Source organism: Octopus bimaculoides, chromosome 9 (genome assembly GCF_046866305.1).
Source record: "Octopus bimaculoides isolate indiv1 chromosome 9, ASM4686630v1, whole genome shotgun sequence".
In the NCBI taxonomy this organism is placed as follows: domain Eukaryota; kingdom Metazoa; phylum Mollusca; class Cephalopoda; order Octopoda; family Octopodidae; genus Octopus; species Octopus bimaculoides.
Window position 1 is genome coordinate 20,719,666 of NC_142936.1, and position 20,908 is coordinate 20,740,573.

At 38.8% G+C, this 20,908-nt stretch overlaps 1 protein-coding gene across 1 annotated transcript in view; it reads left to right on the top strand.

Annotated features, from left to right (window-relative positions):
* Positions 1-20,908, top strand: part of LOC106876193 (trissin receptor) — a 252,954-nt gene that overhangs the window by 124,043 nt on the left and 108,003 nt on the right. Inside the window, exon 2 of the mRNA XM_089358107.1 lies at positions 16,792-17,108. Within this exon, the coding sequence (XP_089214233.1) occupies positions 16,967-17,108 (142 nt within the window). The 5' untranslated portion in view covers positions 16,792-16,966. The remainder of the gene's footprint in view (positions 1-16,791; positions 17,109-20,908) is intronic.

A 20,908-nucleotide genomic window follows, 5' to 3' on the forward strand; every position in this document is an offset into this window, starting at 1 on the left:
TTTCCAGAAACCAAGAAAAGAAAAGTTTCCTTTGCAGATGTTAGCATATATAAAATTTCACAGTTCAATTGAAGAACGCAGACGTAAGAACGTTGTATGCTAGGAAAAATGATTTATTCAAAAAAGAGGAGTACAAAAGAGGAGTACAAAACAAAATCTCGCACACTGGAGGATTTGGAGACGCGAATTCAGGAGGTTCTCAACGAGATCCCAGACGACGCCCTTCAGAAGGTTGTTCATTCCGTCCGTGGCTGTTTGAGGAAACTGGTTATTGCCACCGGTGCTTACGTTGAAATATGAAGATTTTCTTTCATTTTTCCATGTAATAAAGAAGATGTATCATTTGTTTCAATAAATTTGTTAGATGAATATGGATTTTATTACCAATTTTTAATGCCTATTTACTTTTCACTCAACCTGTATACATAACTTTATCGGTCGCACATATACAGTATATATGTTTTGTTTATTCGTCAAATATGGAGCGGAATCGCATCCGGAGACAGCTCCCTACATGGCAAACTAAGTATGCACGATAGATAAAGCTTACATTATTAGAGCTGATGTTAATATGTAATTATATATATATATATATATATATATATATATATATATATATATATATATATATATATATATATGTCAATACTGATGTAGTGTATGATTAATAATTAATAATTTTACCAAGTAGTTCGGTATGTTAAAAGAACCATTATCGGTAAACTTATAAAACTTTTTATAATTATAAGCATAATTACAAATAGGGTTCAGCAAAATTGCTTCACCACATACCGAAATTTAGAAATAGCAGTTAAATACTATTCCACTACCATAACTTATCTCCCAGACAGCAATACTCCCAACTCACGCAGGCAAAGATCCACCCGGCTTTGATCAACTATATACGAGTTTCTGGATTAAAGAGGTACAAAATATTTTTACTCACTTATTTCGTCTTCAGTATAATATTTCAATTATAAATTTGAGAATGCTAATAATTAAAACACACGTATTCGACCAAGCGCCATCGAACAGCTTATATCCAAAAACCATTTACATAGACGAGTGAGAACTCGCATTTTACCCCCAGTCACCCACGTGCGCTACGAGTAATCCCGCAGAACCTGCAGTTTACTAACAAGGACTGAATTATATTATCAATACTGATATAGGGTAAAATTAATAATTAATAATTTTACCAAGTAGTTCGGTATGCTAAAAGAACCATTATCGGTAAACTTATACTTATACTTATATATATATATATATATATATATATATATATATATATATATATATATATATATATATATACATACACATTCATGCATGTATATATGTCATATGAAGTTTATTGCACAGAATATTCTGAAATCTCTCAAGGGATATGCTAATGGCATTGGCTATTTGATTTATAGTCAATCGCATGTCATCTATCACCATGTGGTGAATAGAATTAATGCTTCCCTCGGTCGTAGCAGTTGCAGGACACCTAGACCTTGGGTCATCTTGAACTCTCTCTTTTCTCCTAAATTCAGCTGTCCACGTTTGAACTGTTGATAGAGCTGGAACATCATCCCCTAACGTAACAACGATGTCAGCATAATGTCTTTGGAGGACATACCCGATACTTGATAACACCACAATACCAAATTTTGTCCATTTTCAGAAGAAATCTCTACTAGTTAGTACTAAATTCTTCTTTGAACAGTCAAATCTCAGTTTACCTGAAACGAAACAATGCGTTTATCAATAAGAACAGCAGAAATTAATGCTTGCAAGATTTCGCAGCTGTAGCATCACTCCTTCATAATCAGACTATGAACTTTTCAGCACACCCTCGTACATTCTAACATAAAGTTTAATTAAATATATTCCAAAATCAATATCTACCCAAATCAATTAACAATTTAATCAACAATAAATGTCACCTTTAAAGAAACTAAAACAATATTTAAAAAACAAATAACAAATTAAATTAATCGACTTAGATACACTAACAAAGACGGTCCTTTACCACGTCATACACGGAAAGAAATAGTAATGACTAGCAAATAAAAAATACTAAGCATTCATGAAATCATGCAGACTTAATGTTAAAATACACACGTTCTAAATCAGATATGACTACTTTATACGTATGTATGTACACACACACACACACACACACACACACACACACACACACACACACACACACACACACACACACACACACACATATATATATATATATATATATACATATGTTTATGATAAAAAGTGTACAGCTGTACAGTGTGGAAAATTTACTCCCCACGGCAAGTTCGGTGTACCCTTTTTATCGACTTTTCTAAACAATGCAAGTCATGTCGACGCAAACACCAGCCACTTCGGAGACTGTTTTATCATCTATACATACATACATAGATACATACGTACATACATACATACATACATGCATATATACATACATACATACATATATACATACAAACATACAGGAAATGCAAATACATAAATATGTATGTACACCTATGTATGTATACACAAACACACACACATACATATACATAAACATGTGTGTATTTATATGTATATATATGTATATATGTATGTATATATATATATGTATGTATAATACACACACACGCACACACACACACACGCACTCACACGCACACACATATATATGTACACATGTATATACATATATATATGAGTGAGTTATCATCTGCAAATCACTTATATTTTCATATAGGGAGAAAACTTTTACAACTACTTATGTAGCTTTTAAAGTTCAAACAGACACGTATTGAGTAGAATGAAATCATGTGCTGTAGTGTGCGTGCAAGTAACTTTCAAATCAGCAGTAAAAGAACCATTAATACAACGTGGATACATAAATGATTATTGCTACTTTTGTAGGGGCAAACAGAAACCAGTTCAGTTGGCGTTACATTCCAACTATACACACACTTGATGGACGTTCGAAGTGCATATATGCATGTATGCATGCATGTATGTATGCATGCATGCATGTATGTATGTGTGTGTATGCATGCATGTACGTATGTATGCATGTGTGTATGCATGTATGTATGTATTTATGTATGTATGTATGTATGTATAGATAGATAGATAGATAGATAGATAGATAGATAGATAGATAGATAGATGCACGAACATTATTTTCCTCGATCGAGCGATCTACTAGCGCAAATCAATCGACACCGTCGACTGAATTTTACAAAAAATTATTGCTTTATAAGTTTGTTCAGAGTTGCCGCTCTTAGATATATTCCATTGACAAGAGACAAAAAACTCGAAACTTCGATGTCTGGGATTCCTGATAGATGGCAACGCTAAACAAACCAGATGTATTCACACCTTTTACCATAAGAGAGATATTTTCTCCACGTTAACTGCAGTGACTTTGCTTTTTAGAAGTTGAAATATTTGATAAACATATTTTAACTAACCTATACATATATTTCTGTACAGGGTTAGAGCAAAAGTTCGGAACAGTTTTAAAGTAAAATTCAGAAGCAATATTGAGATGTTGGTACATATCTTGATTCAACCTCGTATGTTCCACTTTTATTCCACCACCTTTGGCTATCTTTGAAGTAGCTTCATGAGCTCATCCTCTCAGAACTTGGCATCTTTCTGGGACATGAACTAGTCTAAATGGTTTTGACAGTCTTCCAAAGAATTGAGGTTCTTTCAATTAGAAGAATTTTGTAGAGACTGAAATAAATGGTAATCCGAAGGTACAAAGACAGGTGAGTATGGTGGGTGTGGTACCAATTTCTACCAGGTCTGAGAGGAAACATGGGGGTCTAGTGTTGTCCTGAAGGAAAACGACGCCCTTCGGATAGGCAAAATTCTGGGCGTATTTCATCCGTCACCTTTAATAAGCCTAATTGTGAACAATGTCTGAATTCTACATCTGATTTTATGGAAGGTGCTCGTAATACACAATGCCTTTCCAATGCTTGAGATACAGATGCTTCCAATGCCCTTCCAATGCTTGAGATACAGAGTATCCCCATCTTCGTATACTGACCCCCTTTTCAAGTAGCTGATGGTGGTCCATTTCGTTTTCTCCAGGAAATATTTACTCCCGATTACTGTAAACAAGCCATTTTTCATCACTGTAATAGTTCTTTTTTTTTTAAAATGGGGCGTCTTTATTGCATTTGAGAAGAGATTCACTTATAGAAAGGCGGTCCATTTATTTTTTTCTGTTAAATTATGACGCACTCAAATATCATAGCGATTCACGTATCTAAGTGTTTTTAAATGCCTTAACGTTCATATAAGATATGTGGGATTTCTCTGCGATATCTCGTGTCGTGTGCCCGGAAATATTTTTCATTAACATTTCGATTTAGTTATCATGAACGACTGTAGGCCTGCCGGAATGTTAATAGACTTTCATTTTCTAAACCTAGCGAATTAGTTAAGAATAGTCCTCTTAGATATGACACCGTCTCCACAAACTGCAGATGATTTATTTTACTGTTTGTACAACGTTTTATTCTTTCGGGGAATAAAAGAGCATGAAATGACGAAAATGTGTCTAATTTTCCTTCATTTTCACTGTTAACGTAAAGACAGTAGAAGTAAACTATCCTTTTATTCTTTTATGCGTTTCACTCCAAAGGCCGTATCCATACTGGGCTTATCATCTTCTTCGTATACTGAACGGCTTTCTTTTGTGATTGGAGTTTGGTTAAGGGGGGAATTTGATATTACCTTTTTTGAACTTCTCACCGTGATGTCGTTCCAGCTGGGACTTTGGATAACAGGAAGTCAAGTTGTTTTTGAAAATGTCTACCCCTACATCATGTAGATCTCTCAAATATTTTGGTAAGCCTTTAAATAGCTATGGGTCCTTGAATCTGAAGCTATTGCAATACATGTTCCATACTCTAGAACAGATAGCTAGGACATTTGGAACAGAGTAGTGACGTCCATTTCGGGGCGCTTGTATAGCTTTCGGTGCCAAAGTTTGGTGTCAGTCCTTCCAGGAACTTCCATGCGTATATCACATATGTTGTTTTCTTCATCCCATTTATATATAGCATCTAGAACTTTCTGTAGAAGATTAGTATCAAAAGGTTCCTTGACTTCTTGTTCCACTTTTGTGCCGTCAGCATAGCTAGTACGTGTGGCTGTCTGTGTAACTGATGGTATATCCGAAAGAACCACCATAAACATCAGGGGCTCCAAGACAGTTCCCTGAGGCACTCCACTCGCTATCACTGTCTCCTTGGAGATGACCCCATCGGTTTCCACAGCTTGGCTTCTATTTTTAAGCATTTATGTAACCACTCTCAGGTTTTCTATTATTCCAAGTCTCCGTAGCTTGCGATATATTATCCCATGATTAGCCTTATCAAAGGCTGTTGCAAAACCGAGATATATCACATCCACGTTTGAGCAATTAATCAGTTGTTTCTACATCCAGTCATAATGCTGCAGAAGCTGTGTAAGGCAGCTTTTTCTTGAGCGGAAGCCACGTGGGTGTGAGGGAATAAGTCATTATCTTTTTAGAATGTGATCAGCTTCCACCTGGCAATACGTTCTATGACTTTGCTGACATGTGTTGTTAAAAATATATGCCTTTAATTTTTATCATCAGCTCTGCTACCTCCTTTATGGATAAGACTTATTATGTCTTCCTTTAACTTTAGGAGAACTATCCCACTTGCAAGGAAGCTTTGGAAGAAGATCTGTAGTGGACTGGCAAGAGCTCATTTCTATTTCTTTAAGAGAATTGATGGGAATCCATCAGAGCTTATGGATGAGTTTATGCTCATTTCATCAATGGCTGATATTACATGAGTTTTCTCTACTTAGATGTAATGAATAATTGCTATCTCTTTGAGTAGAAATTTGGTGTCAAAGAACTCATTAGGTATAGCTTTCCCAAATGCCCCAACGGAGTTGTGAAAGCGCTTTTGTATTGCACATTCAGTATTTCACTTATCCTCTGGAGGGTCTGCAGTCAGTGAGCCATTTACTTCGAACAGTGGCCCCATCTTGTACCGTACTGAAGCAGACTATTTTTCAAATCTATATAAGGCTTTAGGGTGGTCTTTACATTTGTCACAGCTCTAGCTTCTTTCTCTGCCCTCTCTTTTTCATTGGAGTGTTTTAGTTCACTTTCAATCTCAAGTAATGTCTTTTGAAATAGAATTCTTCGCTACCCTTTATGGCCCACTTAAACGATTTGAGATCTTTGCTCGCCGTCTTATTATAATTTTCTTATGCTAGGGAATAATGTTTTTCGGTCGGTTTGGCATTCTCTCTGGATCAAATTTACTGCATTTGTCATGCATGATTGTCATAAAGTATTGTAGTTTTATGTCAATATCTTGCATAGAGTGACTATTAGACCAGTTTTCTTTCATGAATTCTTTCTGAATACTCTTCCCATCAGCTCTTTGGAAGTTCAAGCTGGAAAGGTGTTAGGCGCTTCTAGTAGCCGGCATGTCTGCAATTCTCTGCGGACCAGGAAGTGTTAGTTCAGTTAAGTTATGATTCAAGAAAATCGTCAGTGTCATCTTAAAATTACAGATGAGCGCCGTATTACTTGTAAAGCAGAGGTCCAGAGCATTTTTAGTGCGACTTTTCTTGTACTTGCACCAGATCACACTGTAAAAGCTATGTATTTGCAATCCAGGAGGTGGAAATTGCTACAAAATACCTAACAAACGAAAGAGACTGAAGTCTTTGGAGCCCCAAATTGCAACCGAGAATGTTGACTATATCACAATTTTGTGGATGACATCACAGATGTGATCAACAACTGCCCAAAAATGTCAACATGGCACTACCTACCAATGCGATACGACATTATAACTAAAACGGATATACAACACCACCCGAAAAAATTACTGTCCTTGGATAAATATAAAGAATCCCCATTATTCAATACGTACATAAACACCAACACAAAGGATTTTGATGAAATATTTCCAACAAAGTTTCTACCAAGCGCAAACATAACAGATATCGTTGTTTAGGACAAGTAAGAAAATGTAGAGATCAGCTGCCCTCCTAATCTGAACATCTCTTCGAAAATCAAACAGAAAGAGAATAACTACGGTTAACTGCTTAGATACCTTCAGATTATAAATTTACATTTATACTAATAATAGTTGATGCACTTCGTTTTGTGAAAAAATACCTAATTCATAACCTGGAAAAGCTAGGGCATTTAGAAAAAGAAACCAACCACTTACCGCACATTACTAACGCAATGTTAGAGGAACAGTAAAGATATGCAAGACTTTTCTGAAGTTATCTACATTCCAACGCTGAAGTTCTGTATCTTTGTTAGATAAACCAGCTCTTTCATAACAGAAAAATTTCAAATTAAAAATAGAAGGGAACACACACACACACACACACACACACACACACACACACACACACACACACACACACACACACACACACACACACACACACACACACAACATCTATATACGAAAACACATTTTTATAATTTTTAATCTCTGCTCACAAAACGCATCGGTATCGTGTTCGACATCAGTGCAAATACTAGTTGACTGCATTAGTGTTTGCAGTTCAGATACATAATTAAAAAAAAAAAGAAGTTAAAATAGAATTCATTCAAAGAAGAAGGTTAAAATGAAATAAAATAGTAGCATCATTTCGTTCTCCTTTCATCGTTTCCTTCTACTTTCCTTCCCTTTCTTCTCCATTTCCCCATGTTTCTGAAGTCAAAACTATAGAACTTAATTACTATGATTCATGCCTCCTCTTTGAGAAAAATAAGATAAAATAAAATACGTGGTTCTTGAAACCTGCGTGAACTACAAAAAACCGATGCAATTTTCTTATGTTTGCACTAATGAAGTACGCGGTTACAGCAGAAACGATTAGAAATTATCAATACCTATAAACACAGAAACATATTTACACATATAAACTAGGCTATATTAATAATGGTTTCAAATTTTGGCACAAGGCCAGCAATTTCAAGTGGGGCGTAAGTCGTTTACATAGACCCCAGTGATCAACTGGCACGTATTTTATCAACCCCGGAAAGATGAAAGGCAAAGTCAAACTCGGCGGAAGTTAAACTTAGAGCATAAAGACGAACAAAATGTCGTTATGCATTTTGCCCGGCGTGCTGACGCATCGGCAAGCTCACCGTCTTAATAATAATAATAATAATAATAATAATAATAATAATAATAATAATAATGATGATGATGATGATGATGATGATGATAATATGATATTATTAATATTAATATTATCATTATCCTCTACGTCGGCATGTCGTCCGACTTTACGTTCTGGGCTCAAATTCAGCTGAGATCGACTTTACCTATTATACCTTTAATGGTCGATGAAATAAGTATCAGTCGAGTTATGGAGTCGATGTGATCGATGATACCTGCTACTCTAGAACTTCAGGTCTTAAGATTATTTCTTACTTAAGATTACTTCTTACTGGTAAAACCATTAGCACGCCGGACAAAATACGAAGCAGTATTTCGGCTATCTTAAAGTTCTGAGCTCAAATTCCACCGATTTCGACTTTGACTTTCATCTTTTCAGGGTCTATAAGAAGAGTACTAGTCATGTGATAGGGTCGTTGTAATACACTTCCCCTTCCTTAAAATAATCTACTGGCTCATCTTGTTTGTTGTTAACACAACGTTTCGGTTGATATACCCTCCATCCTTCATCAGGTGTCTTGGTGAATTTCGAACTTGGGTTCTCATTCCTAAGAAATTTCCCCAAGCCACCTGATGAAGGCTGGAGGGTATATCAGCCGAAACGTTGTGTTAACAACAAACAAGATGAGGACAGATATATGTCAATTGCAAATAATGTAAATAATGTACATTATTTGTTACTTGCTTTTTAAAAATTAAAAATGATCTAAGGCGGAGAGCTGGCAGAATCGAGAGCACGCCGAGCGAAATGCTTAGCGACATTTTGTATCTCTTTACGTTCCAAGTTCAAATTCGGTCGGAGTCGACTTCGCCTTTCATCATTTCCTTGTCGATAAAATAAGTTCCAGTTGAGCGTTGGGATCGATGTAATCGATTTATTCCCTATCTGAAAATTGCTGGCCTTATGCCTGGCGTCGTAGTGTGATGGTAGGTTAAGGGGAAGATACTACATCGTGCGTTTTCTTACACACATTGCAGGTATAGACACACATATGCATGCGCACACAAATGGAATTGTAAAATATTTGAGCGCATGCACACACACAAACGCACATATATAACCCTTGTCCGAAATGCAATTCAATTTTGCTTGGTATGGTTCAATAATATCTGCTCAGTACAATCCAATATTACCAAATCTGCTCGAGTCACTACTTGAAGTTTACCCTTTACGATCTTATGCTCTGGTACCGCTCAATAAATTTTGGCAGGCATTATTGGTTTCACATTTGGCGATATAACTACATGTAAGGTAATTGTAAAATTTACAATATTTTATTAAAATAATGTGATCGAAACCCCTCCTTCTATCACTTCCTGAAGTCAAACTATAGAAGTTTTGGTTGGGAATATTTTCAAGAACAAAATAAAACCGAATGACAATTCCGATATTTGGGATTGAACCAAGATACCTGTAAATCCCCGAGCTAATGACCTTTCATATCAGTTATGCTGACTACCTGCGAATTGCTTCAGCATTTATAGTAATACATATTCACTGACATTTAAATGAGAATATTTTACTAAAATGTACCGACTACTTGTGTCACTGTGAGGGGTGAGTGGGGGCTTTTAGTGAGTTTACTTTGTTGCAAGTATTCGGGGCAACTCCCCGATTTGAAGGTTCTTCGTTCCCTCCTGCGAGTCTTGGGGTCCATTTTACGGATCTTTGGTATTATATTCCCTCCTGATTAACAGATAAGAAATCCTAAAATAATTTAAATATTGGCTAGGGAAAAAATCCATTGCAAATTACAATGTAACAAAAATCATATTTTATGTTTTAGATCTTTTACATATTTATAGATTTGCTTGAAATCTATATATTTACATAAATAATTCACGAGTTCGATTCTTGGACCGGTAGGTGTGTTATTTGCTCGAGCAAAGTGCTTCATTTTGCGTTACTCTAATTGAAATGAGGATCAGTTTAACACTGATGCTGCTCTCTCTCTCTCGAACAACTCACCCTTTCTTTCGAACACACCCATTCTCTCTGTTCCTCTCCCTCTCTCTCTTGTTACTTCCTCGGTATTCTGCTGGGTCAAAGTGGACTGAAAGGGTGTTTATGGCTGCTCGTAACTGTTTAGACACCTAAAACAGTTAACGAAAACTTGGTTACTTCTATGTGATGATAGCTTGCGTGTGAAGGATATGTTTTGTTTTTCTTCTACAAATAATGAAACTAACGTATTCTAGTGTTCGCGAGCACTCATTTGCATATTAAACACTTTTATCATCATATCAACATTTGAACACGCACAATAACTCAGTTACCGCTCAACCTACTGAAAATAACAGCCAGAGCTCTCACAAATAAAACCTCCAGATAAAGGCTATGATGAACAATATAAGAAAGTTTCAGTATGGGCGAATGACCTACAAAGTATAACGGCAACATTTTTCTCAGATCACACCCCATCGTCTTAAATTTTAGAAAGGCAGTAGTAGAAAATGTCGACTCATATACATAGTGACGAGATTATGAGGTATATAGAATACGGCATAGAGCCAATGTTTAGAACTCCATGTGTTCCTTTATAGTTTGAAGTATCTTGTAGTTTTGCATCGATATTCCAAACATAGCATGAAGAAATAAAAGAATGGTGATAAATTTTTACGTATATTCGTTACATCCCTTTAAGCAAGGTGTTACCTTATAATCAGATTGTATAACAAACGAAAGATTCATTCTAATCACACTAGATTACTTATTGATATTTTAGTTAGAAACAGACGGTGAGCTGGCAGAATCATTACTGCGCCAGACAAAATGCTTAGCGACATTTCTTCCGACTTAACATTCTTAGTTCAAATGGCGCCGGGTTAGACTTTGTCTTCCGAGGTCGATAAAATAAGTATCATGTTAGCACTGGGGTCGATATAATCTACTTACTCCATTCCCCGAAATTGCTGACCTTGTGTCAAAATTTGAAACCAACAAATTTAGGTCGGAATGATTCTCTTAGATTTTCTGATCTGTCAACAAGCGTATTTTCAACGTAAATGCAGATTACTATGGTGAAAAGCTTCGAAGAATTGGTTTTGAGAAGAAAATAGTTCATATACTCTTTACTCTTTACTCTTTTACTTGTTTCAGTCATTTGACTGCGGCCATGTTGGAGCACCGCCTTTAGTCGAGCAAATCGACCCCAGGACTTATTCTTTGTGAGCCTAGTACTTATTCTATCGGTCTCTTTTGCCAAACCGCTAAGTTACGGGGACGTAAGCACACCAGGGAGAGTCAAAAAAAGTTTTGCTTCGGCAACAGGAGGAAAAATAAGACAAATTACGGCAGAAAAACGCAAACTGCTAAAATATAAAATATGTTGAAAAAAGAAGACACAAAAGTGGAAATAATTCCACCAAAAGAATTAATGGAAACTGAGAAGAGAAAAATAATTATTCCTGAAACTTTTAATGTTAAATCTAAGAAAATAGATCAAGTGAAGGAGGAAGCAGTAGAAAAATGTTTAAATAACATTTGGAAAGACATTGAATACGTCACAAGAGGAAGAAGGTTCGGCACAGTGGAGGTTCGAATGGTGAACGAGAAGAAAGCTCAAATTCGCTCAATAAAAACATTGAGAACGGACGAGGTAAATTCTCCTTCCAATGTATATTGGGAGGATAACCTCCAAAGTAAGAATAACTAGAATCCCACCGGAAATGGATGCAGCCTGGCTTGTGGCAGCTGTGACGATGGACTTGGAGGAAAAAATCACACTCCTCCAAGCCACTGTCACGGAAAAACAAATTTGGCAAGACCAAACACTAAACATATTAATCCAGACGGAACCTCAGACGCTGGAAGAAATACCAGAGACCATTGAGATAGGGGAGGAGAGCCTGGTAGTGTTTGTAGAGGGCAGACAACGGCGTTGTTTTAATTGTGGAAAGCTGAACCACGTGCGGGCCGAATGTAGCCCTCCTCAGGAAGAAAATGAAGAAGAGGAAGAAGAGAAAGAAATAAAAGAAGCAGAAAGTGGAAGCAGCAACCAAGGGGAAAATATCGGGAAGAGAAATATTCACCCAGCCTCCCCAACAAAAGCATCGGAAATAAAACCAAAGAAGAAAGCGGTTGCAGAATGTTAAGTCTGCCAAGCGTATATCCAATAAATATATCAATTAAGACATCTATCAGATAGACGTAAAGAACTATTACATTTTATGGAATGATTTTAGAAAAGATGTAGGCCCTCTGCGAAAAGACTTTTCACAGATAATTTTTGAGGGCCCACCTCCGCCAATCCCACGATTCCGAGAAAAAAAGAAGAGGTGGGGATTTCTTCACCTCCTTCTTCATCTTCTTCTACCGGATAAAAAGATAAGACGCTCATGTCAATTCACGTTGGTTGTTTAAATGTGTGTGGCCTGACGTCGAATTGGAAGAAAGGGCGCTTCCTAAATGACATCAATTCACGCAATTTGGTTGTTATTGTAGCTGTAGCTACTGAAACCTGGTTAAAAGGGCCAAGAAATCTGCTCCCGTTGCTGGGCGGCTACGAGAAATTCATTTCTCTAGGTTGACCGGCGGGCGGGTCCTATTGAAAAGAAACCGGGTTTCAGAGAAAAGGTTAATTTTTTCCTATCCAGAAGGTAGGCTGGTCGTCATGGACCTGACATTCAGTTGTGGTAAGTGGATCAGTCTGGTTACGATTTATGCACCCAATTCCGGTCAAAGTGAGTATTTTAGTGACCTAGAGAAGTTTCTGGGTACGTCACATTCACTAGTTTTGTTAGGAGACTTTAACACAATCTGCGAAGCACGTGTAGATTTTTGGATCTCGAGAACAGATAGGAGAAGTAACATTGGATTCCGGGAACTGCTAAGTCGTTTTCAGCTAGCAGATCTATATAGGATGGGCACCCGAACACTTCATTGTGAACATGGTCAATTGGCGACGGGTCTTTAAGGTCTTACTTAGATTTAGATAACATCTGAATTAGGAAAGCAGATAAGAACATAGCTAAGTGCCCACAATTTTATCCGGTCAGCTACAGTGATCATCAGTTGGTCACTTGTGAGATGAACCTAGATAAAGTATATAGACAAGGATCTGGCTACTGGAAACTCAATACGTCCCTTTTGGCGATTGAGGAGTACGGAGAGCGGATTAAGTTGTTGATACAGAGGACTTTAACAAGAGCCATCATTAATAATAAATGATGGTATGCCCTCAAACGAACCATTAAATTCGAGTCTATTAGATATAGCATAGGTTTAGTGGCTAGTGAACGTAGGCAGGAACGGGGTTTAGTTAGGGCTATAAAGGAAGCCATGAGGAGTTGCAGTGCAACCCAGTTGAAGGCGAAGAAACTGGAACTAAACCAGCATCTCAAAGCCAAGCACATGGGATTCATTGTCAGGGCTAGACTACGTGCAGTGGGTTGCGAGGGAATCAAGGGCACTGAACGGGCCCGAGTGGTGGAAGCCCAGCGTAGAAATGATTCCACAGTACGATCTTTGGTGAACCATCAAGGTGAGTTGATAAACGAATCCGAGGAGATGTGTGAGGCCTTTCAGGAGCACTTCTCCCAGCTTTTCAGGGGAAGCGATGGATCGGACAGTAGGAGGGACCTACCAGACTTCTTCACCGGTCTGCCGCGCCTCTCGGGGCGGAATGCGGAGTCTTGTGAAGGGCCGATCACACCTGAGGAAGTAATTGAGACTATAGCAGACTATGGCATAAGTCACCGGGACTGGATGGTCTACCCTACGAGGTGTATAGAAGTATGCCAGACTTCTTCGAGCATCTGCCAGTGTGTACACGAACTAACAACAGAATGGGTTTGTTCCCAGATCTGTGTGCCGGGGAGTGGTGACACTGATCGCAAAGGGCCCGGACAAGGGGGATTGTTTAGATAATTTCCGGCCGATCACTCTGCTTAACACAGAGTTTTTAACACAGAGATTTTAGCCAAGGTGCTAGCAAAAAGGTTGGTGCGTGTAGCGGATGGCCTGATCGGGGAGGCAGAAACTTATGGCATCCTCGGCAGAAGCATTCGGGACTATCTCCACCTTCTACGCTACACCTTAGAGGGGTTTCAGAGTTGTGGTAAGGGTGGGGAAGTGGTCCATTTAGACCATGCTAAGGCATTTGATAGGGTTGACCATCATTACCTGGTGTCTGTTCTTGCACAGTTCGGCCTGGGTCTTGGCTTCCTTAGGAGGATAATTCAATTGTATAACATCGACTAGATCGTTCGGGTGAACGGTTTTCTGTCCAAACCGTTCTGTATCAAATGCTCGGTTCGTCAAGGGTGTGAACTCTCAACGCTTTTGTACGTGATGGCTCTTGAGCGAAAGTTGAGTGACATCCTGAGAGCGCCAAGCAGTAGAGAGACGGTTTCAGCTTATGTGGATGACATCACCTTCATCGTGACCAAAATAGAACACCTACAGAAGGTATGCGAGGCCATTGAGGTCTACGAGACGGTGGCAGGAGCAAAGATTAATCGGGATAAGTCAGTCAGCATGCAACTCAGCACCTGGAGGGGAAGTCGACGCCTCCAGACAGCGTTGTGGGACGTTGGACGGAGGGACCGGTCAAGTCGCTAGGAGTCTGGTTTGGGCCACATCTCAAGGTAGAAAAGAACTGGGCTGAGGTTTCGAGCAGGGTGAACAACATAGTCATAACCTGGTCCTGGCGATGGCTATCCCCGAAAGGGAGGGCGGAGGTGGCCAATGATTCGTGGTTGCCCAAATTGGAAAGACAGCTCTTTCGCTTTTCGTGGAAGAGCTCGAAACCACTTGTGAGACGTTCTATGTGCTGTCAAAAACCGTTAAAGGGAGGACTAAGGATGCCTTGACTGTTGATGCGTAGACATGCGTTGAGGTTGAAGCATTTTTGACTCCTCCTGGGTGGTGAACGGATGTGGTCTCCGCTGGCGAAACAGATGTTTCCCACGTTCACTAGTTTCGGTGGACGAGAATCCTGGTGCTATCGAAGATGTAAGTTGGGTACATGGCGTTCGGAGTGCCGTAAGGCACCCCTGCTACTCTGTCACTGGGGCAATGCCAGCGCCGGTGGTTCAACTGCATTTGTCTATAGTGGTTTGGTAGATGTTAAATGTGACGATTCCTTGGGTGGGGTGGGGGGGGGGGTGACCCTAGGTATCGAGGATAATCAACTAGACAGTCTGATCGAACGTACATTCGGGCCGAAGACACTGGGTAATTTCCAAAAGTCTTTGACCTGGAAGTGTTACCGAGGAGCCTTGCCCATTCAAGATAAGCTCGCAAGACACGGTCAAAGCGACACACCGATCTGTCCAAGATGCAGGCAGGAATGGAAACCATCCTGCACGCTATTGTTCAGTGCCCAGGTGTGTCGGAGGTGTGGGCTTATGCGGAATATCTGTTGTCTGTTACAGTAAAAGTTCAGCTATCGTCTGAGTCAATTTTAAAAATTGACCCACCTGATTTTCTGACGAAAGAAGATAAGCATTGTTTTCCCATAGTAGTCGCAATCGCGAAAGAAGCGGTATGGAAGACAAGAATGAAAGGAGTAATGACAAACAGCTTCATCTCTGGCCTCGATCTACAAGGATATTTCACTTATCATTTGAAAAGGAAAGTGAGGCTGGAGAGAAGATGCCTGTCAGAGAAAATGTTTAATGATAGATGGAAGTATGTGGTACGAATGTTGTATATGAGTGTAACCACGTGAACATGACAAAGGTCTACCATCGGTATCAGTGGTGGATTGGGGCTCATGGGGTCAAGAGCTTAACCATCACTCCATCTGTTTTGTTTTTTGTTGTGTTTATCATTCGTATTTATATTTTGTACTGAATTTTTAATATCACCTTATGTTATACAATTTGTTTGTATCTGACCCCAAAATCAGATTGTGTCGTCCCCTCTATGTTGGCTCCTAGTGGGCAATAAAAAATCAAGAATCGTTAGTGCAACGGGCAAAATGCTTAGAGGCATTTAATCCGTCTTTACATTCCGAGTTCAAATTCCGCCGAGGTCGACTTTGCCTTTCATCTTTTCGGGGTCGATTAAATAAGTACCAATTTATCATTGGAGTCGATGTAACCGACTTACCCACTACCCCGAAATTGCTGGCTTTGTGCCAAAGTGTGAAACCAATATTTGACTGGTACTTTATTTGATCAACCACGGAGAGGTGAAAGGCAAAATTGTCCTCGGAGAGATAAAAGGCGGGATTTGAACTTAGAATGTATAGTGTTAGACTAAGTACCGGAATGCAGTTTGTTCGATACACTAACGATTCTGCAATTTCAACACAATGAGCTAATAAAAATAATGGTTTCTAATTTAGGCACCAAGCAAAATAAAAATGAAAAATTTAGAGGAAGGGCTTGACGGGTTCTAGCATGATTAAAAGCACGGTTGACTTCATTGGCATTTGAAATCAGAATGTGAAAAAGTAGAATAAATATAGCAAGGCATTTTATTTGATGCTCTAACTATTCTGTCAATTTAACTCTCTGTGTTACTAACGATAATAACAGTCTTGTCCATCTATTGTAAATGGTATGGTTAATTTTGTATCGTTTTAAAACATTTTGAATTCAAACTAATTTGTACTCATTTTTTTTTTTTTTAAAGTTTACACTGGAAAGCGAAACTTCTGCAACACACAAGGCGGCACAATGGTAAGAAGTATATTTTCAATATAGGATTAAAATTTCATTTCTAAAAGCAGCGCCAGCCTCAAACAGAAACATTAATATATTACTTCAAATAGAAGCGGAGTATATCACTTCTGAAGAACTCAAGCAGAATGCTTCCCGAAAATTTTAATATATCAAACAATTATACAACAGAGAAAATCTGGAATGAATTTGTAAATCCTTTTGATCAGTTACGCGTGAAGATTATTTTCTGCATTTTGTATTCAATTATATTTGCGTCTTGCTTTTTCGGTAAGTATCTGAATTAATTACGACATATTTTTCATAGGTTTTATAGTTGTATTTTATTTCTTATTCGTCTTTTATAAGATTTCCACAATGGGTTTGAATCTACGTTAAAATTCAATTGAAACAATTTCAAGTGATGAATAAATAAATAGGAGATAATAAATATTCCGTACAATTTCGAGCAAGTTGCATTATTTGAAATTTAAAAGAATGGACTAAGAAAAGAAAACAGCTTAAAATAGGCTGCGATAAATGCACTTCAATCTTATATCTTATAAATTACTGTCACGTAAAATCAGAGTTTGTGAATGAGACGACGTAGAGAGAGAGATTGATGGTGGAGAGATTCGGTCTGCAGCAAACGAGTGAACATTAATGATTTCTAACATTGTCACAAAACCACTAATATAGCGTTGGTTTTAAGGTGGCGAGCTGGCAGAAACGTTAGCACTCCAGGCGAAATGCTTAGCGGTATTTCGTCTGTCTTTATGTTCTGAGTTCAAATTCTACCGAGGTCGACATTGCGTTTCTTCTTTTCGGGTTCTATAAATTAAATACCAGTTGCGTACTGAGGGCGATCTAATCGACTGTCCCCCTTACCCAAAATTTCGGGCCTTGTGCCTAGAGTAGAAAAGAATATAGCGCTGGGTTTTAGTGAATTAAATAAATCTGAGTAATTGTTACAAGAAATGTGAAAATTACAATCGACACCAGCAAGATGTGCATTTTTGCAACCTTAGAGCTTCAGGTTTATTCCCAGTACGCGACACTTTGGGCAAATGACTTCTACTATAGCCATGGAATGACTAATGATGGGTGAATTTGGTAGACGGAAACTATGTGTAGAAACTTGTCGTTTATAGATGCATAGATGTGTGTATGTGTGTGTGTGTGTATCGTTATGTCTGTTTTTTCCTACCATCGCTTGATAACTGGTGTGGGCTTGTTTACGTCCATGTAATTAGCGGTTCGCTAATAGGAACCGATAGGATAAGTACAAGACTTCCAGAAAAATGAAAAAAGTATTGGTGTCGATTTGTTCGACGAAAAACCCTTCCGAGCGGTTCTCCAGCCTGGCCGCAGTCCAGTGACTTAAACAAGTAAAAGAAAGAGAAATATATTTTGACCAGTATTAACTTTTTATACTTGTTAACACACTGTGTTGGTAAATATAAATCCAACGATGGGATCTTTATACGCGTTTTTGGTTTTTAATTTTGTTTTTCACTCGTGAGGCGTCAGTTGGCGAACTGGACGCCACGTCAGGCTATGAGAAGCGACGCCAGGATATGAGAAGCTACGTCAAGCTATGAGAAACAAATCTTTGAACATTCACCAATCCTATAGACATTCTTGCGTCCATAGTTTCTTATTTCTTTATTGCCCACAAGAGGCATAGAGGGGACAAACAAAGACAGACAAAGAGATTAAGTCGATTACATCGACCCCAGTGCGTAACTGGAACTTAATTTATCGACCCCGAAAGGATGAAAGGGAAAGTCGACATCGACGGAATTTGAACTCAGAACGTAACGGCAGACGAAATACCGCTAAGCATTTCGCCCGGCGTGCTAACGTTTCTGCCAGCTCGCAGCATTGCGTCCATAGTTTCTTCATTCTTCCTTTGTAGAATGCACAATTTTATTACTTTTCTGTAATAGTAATTCAGCTGGAAGCTAAATATATCGAAACATCTGCCTGCTCAACTTCAGTATCAATCCATAATCATTTTCTTTGACTTTTGTGAATATCACCCGAGGTAACACCTAAACGAATGGTATAATTTGTAATGAGATCAGTAAATAATATATATATATATATATATATATATATATATATATATATATATATATATATATATATATATATATATATATATATATTTATTTTATTATTTTTTTGTACAACTGGTTTCAGCCAGAGTCTGGGGCCACACTGGAGCACTGCCTTTCAGTGTTTTGGGGTCTCCTTTCGGTACTGTTTTTGGTGAAGAAGCGAATTGGACGAAGCTGCTCTTCTTTCTGCTTCCTGCCGCAATGTGAACTCATCTGGATTTCATATAGAAATTTGTCCAGGTGCTTCTTGAAGGTTTCCACATCTACACCTTGCATATCCCTTAGCTTCCTTGGTAGGAAGTTAAACAGTTGCGGTTCCCTGAAACTCAAGCCGTTACAATACAGGGTCCTTATCTGAGATGAAGAAGACAGTATTTTTGGTATTATGTAGTGCCATCCAAAGTTGGGAGCTACACCTTCCAGGATCTTCCATATGTATATCACTGCATACCTTTCTCGCCTTCTCTCCAATGAGTAGAGCTTCAGTTCTTATAGGCTCTCCCAGTAGCTCATCTGTTTCACCGAGTCAATCTTCTTTGTGTAGTGGCGCTGCATCGCCTCGAGTTCAGCCAGCAATATGACGCTCTGCGGCGACCGCAGTTGGGAGCAGTAATCCAGACGATTGAGGACAAATGTTCTCCATAGGAGTATCAGGGTATCCTTATTTCTAGTTCTGAATGATATAAGGATCCATCCAACTACTCTTCTGCACAGTGTTACCATCCTGACAATACTCACGTGGACTATTGCATCACTACTCATGTGAATTCCCATTTCATGTACCAATTCTAACTCTCGGATTGCAATACCTCCTGTTCCTATGTATTCCGATTGTAGTCTGTGGTCCGAAAGCGGAGTGCTTGAAACTTATCAGCATTGAACTGCATGCTATTTTCATCAGCTCATTTATTTATTGCATGCAGGTCATTTTGCAGCTTTACTACGTCATCAGGTCTCTTGACCGCCTGTGACACGTTTGTATTAGCAGCGTAGCTGGTGAGAGTGGCTGACCGTACGACTGACGGCATGTTAGAGAGAACCACAAACAGAAGTGGTTCCAGTATAGTTCCCTGACGAACTTTACTGCGGATTGATGTCTCCCCAGAGAGAGCATCATTGGCTGCAACTGCCTCCTTCTGTCCTGTGAAAAGTCGTGCACCCACTCTCCCAGTTTTCCAGTGATACCAAGGTCGCGTAGTTTGTACATATCATCTCATGATCAACTTTATCAAAAGCTTTGGCAAAGTCGAAATATATTACATCCACATCTGAGTGGTTGAGCTGTTATTTCAGTATCCAATCATAATGTTGTAGCAGCTGTGTGAGACTGCTCTTCCCAAGGCGGAAACCATGTTGTGCGTTTGTGAGCAAACTATTCTCTTCCAGAAACGTGATCATTCTCCTTCCGACAATGCGTTCCATGATCTTGCTACCATGTGAAATTAGAGAGACAGGCCTGTAATTTTTAACATCTGCTCTGCTTCCTTCTTCGTGGACAGGGCATATGATACTCTTTTAACAGTTTGGGAAGTTCTCCACATGCGAGGGCACTCTGAAAAAGTATCTGCAGAGGTTTTGCGAGAGCTTTCTTGCATGGTTTTAGGAGAACAACCGGAAATCTATCCGGATCCGTTGCTGAGTTTGAGCTCGTCTCATCAATGGCTGATATTACATCTTCCTCTTTTATGTCGGTGTAATCGATGGTTGCCCTTTTCCCATGTAGGTCTTCAGTGTTGAAGAACTCTTTAGGCTCGCCCACTTGCCAGTTTCCCAGTGGAGAGGTGAAGACATTCTGAAATTGCTTATTTAGTACTTCACCTATCTTGTATTGCACTGAGGCAAACTCTTTCGCCTTGGCTTCTCTTTCTATCCTCTCCTATTCATGAAGTAGTCTCAGTTTATTTCCGATCTCTAAAAGTTTCTTTTCTAGGAGGGATTTCTCGCTGTCAATAACTTGTTTATTTAAGC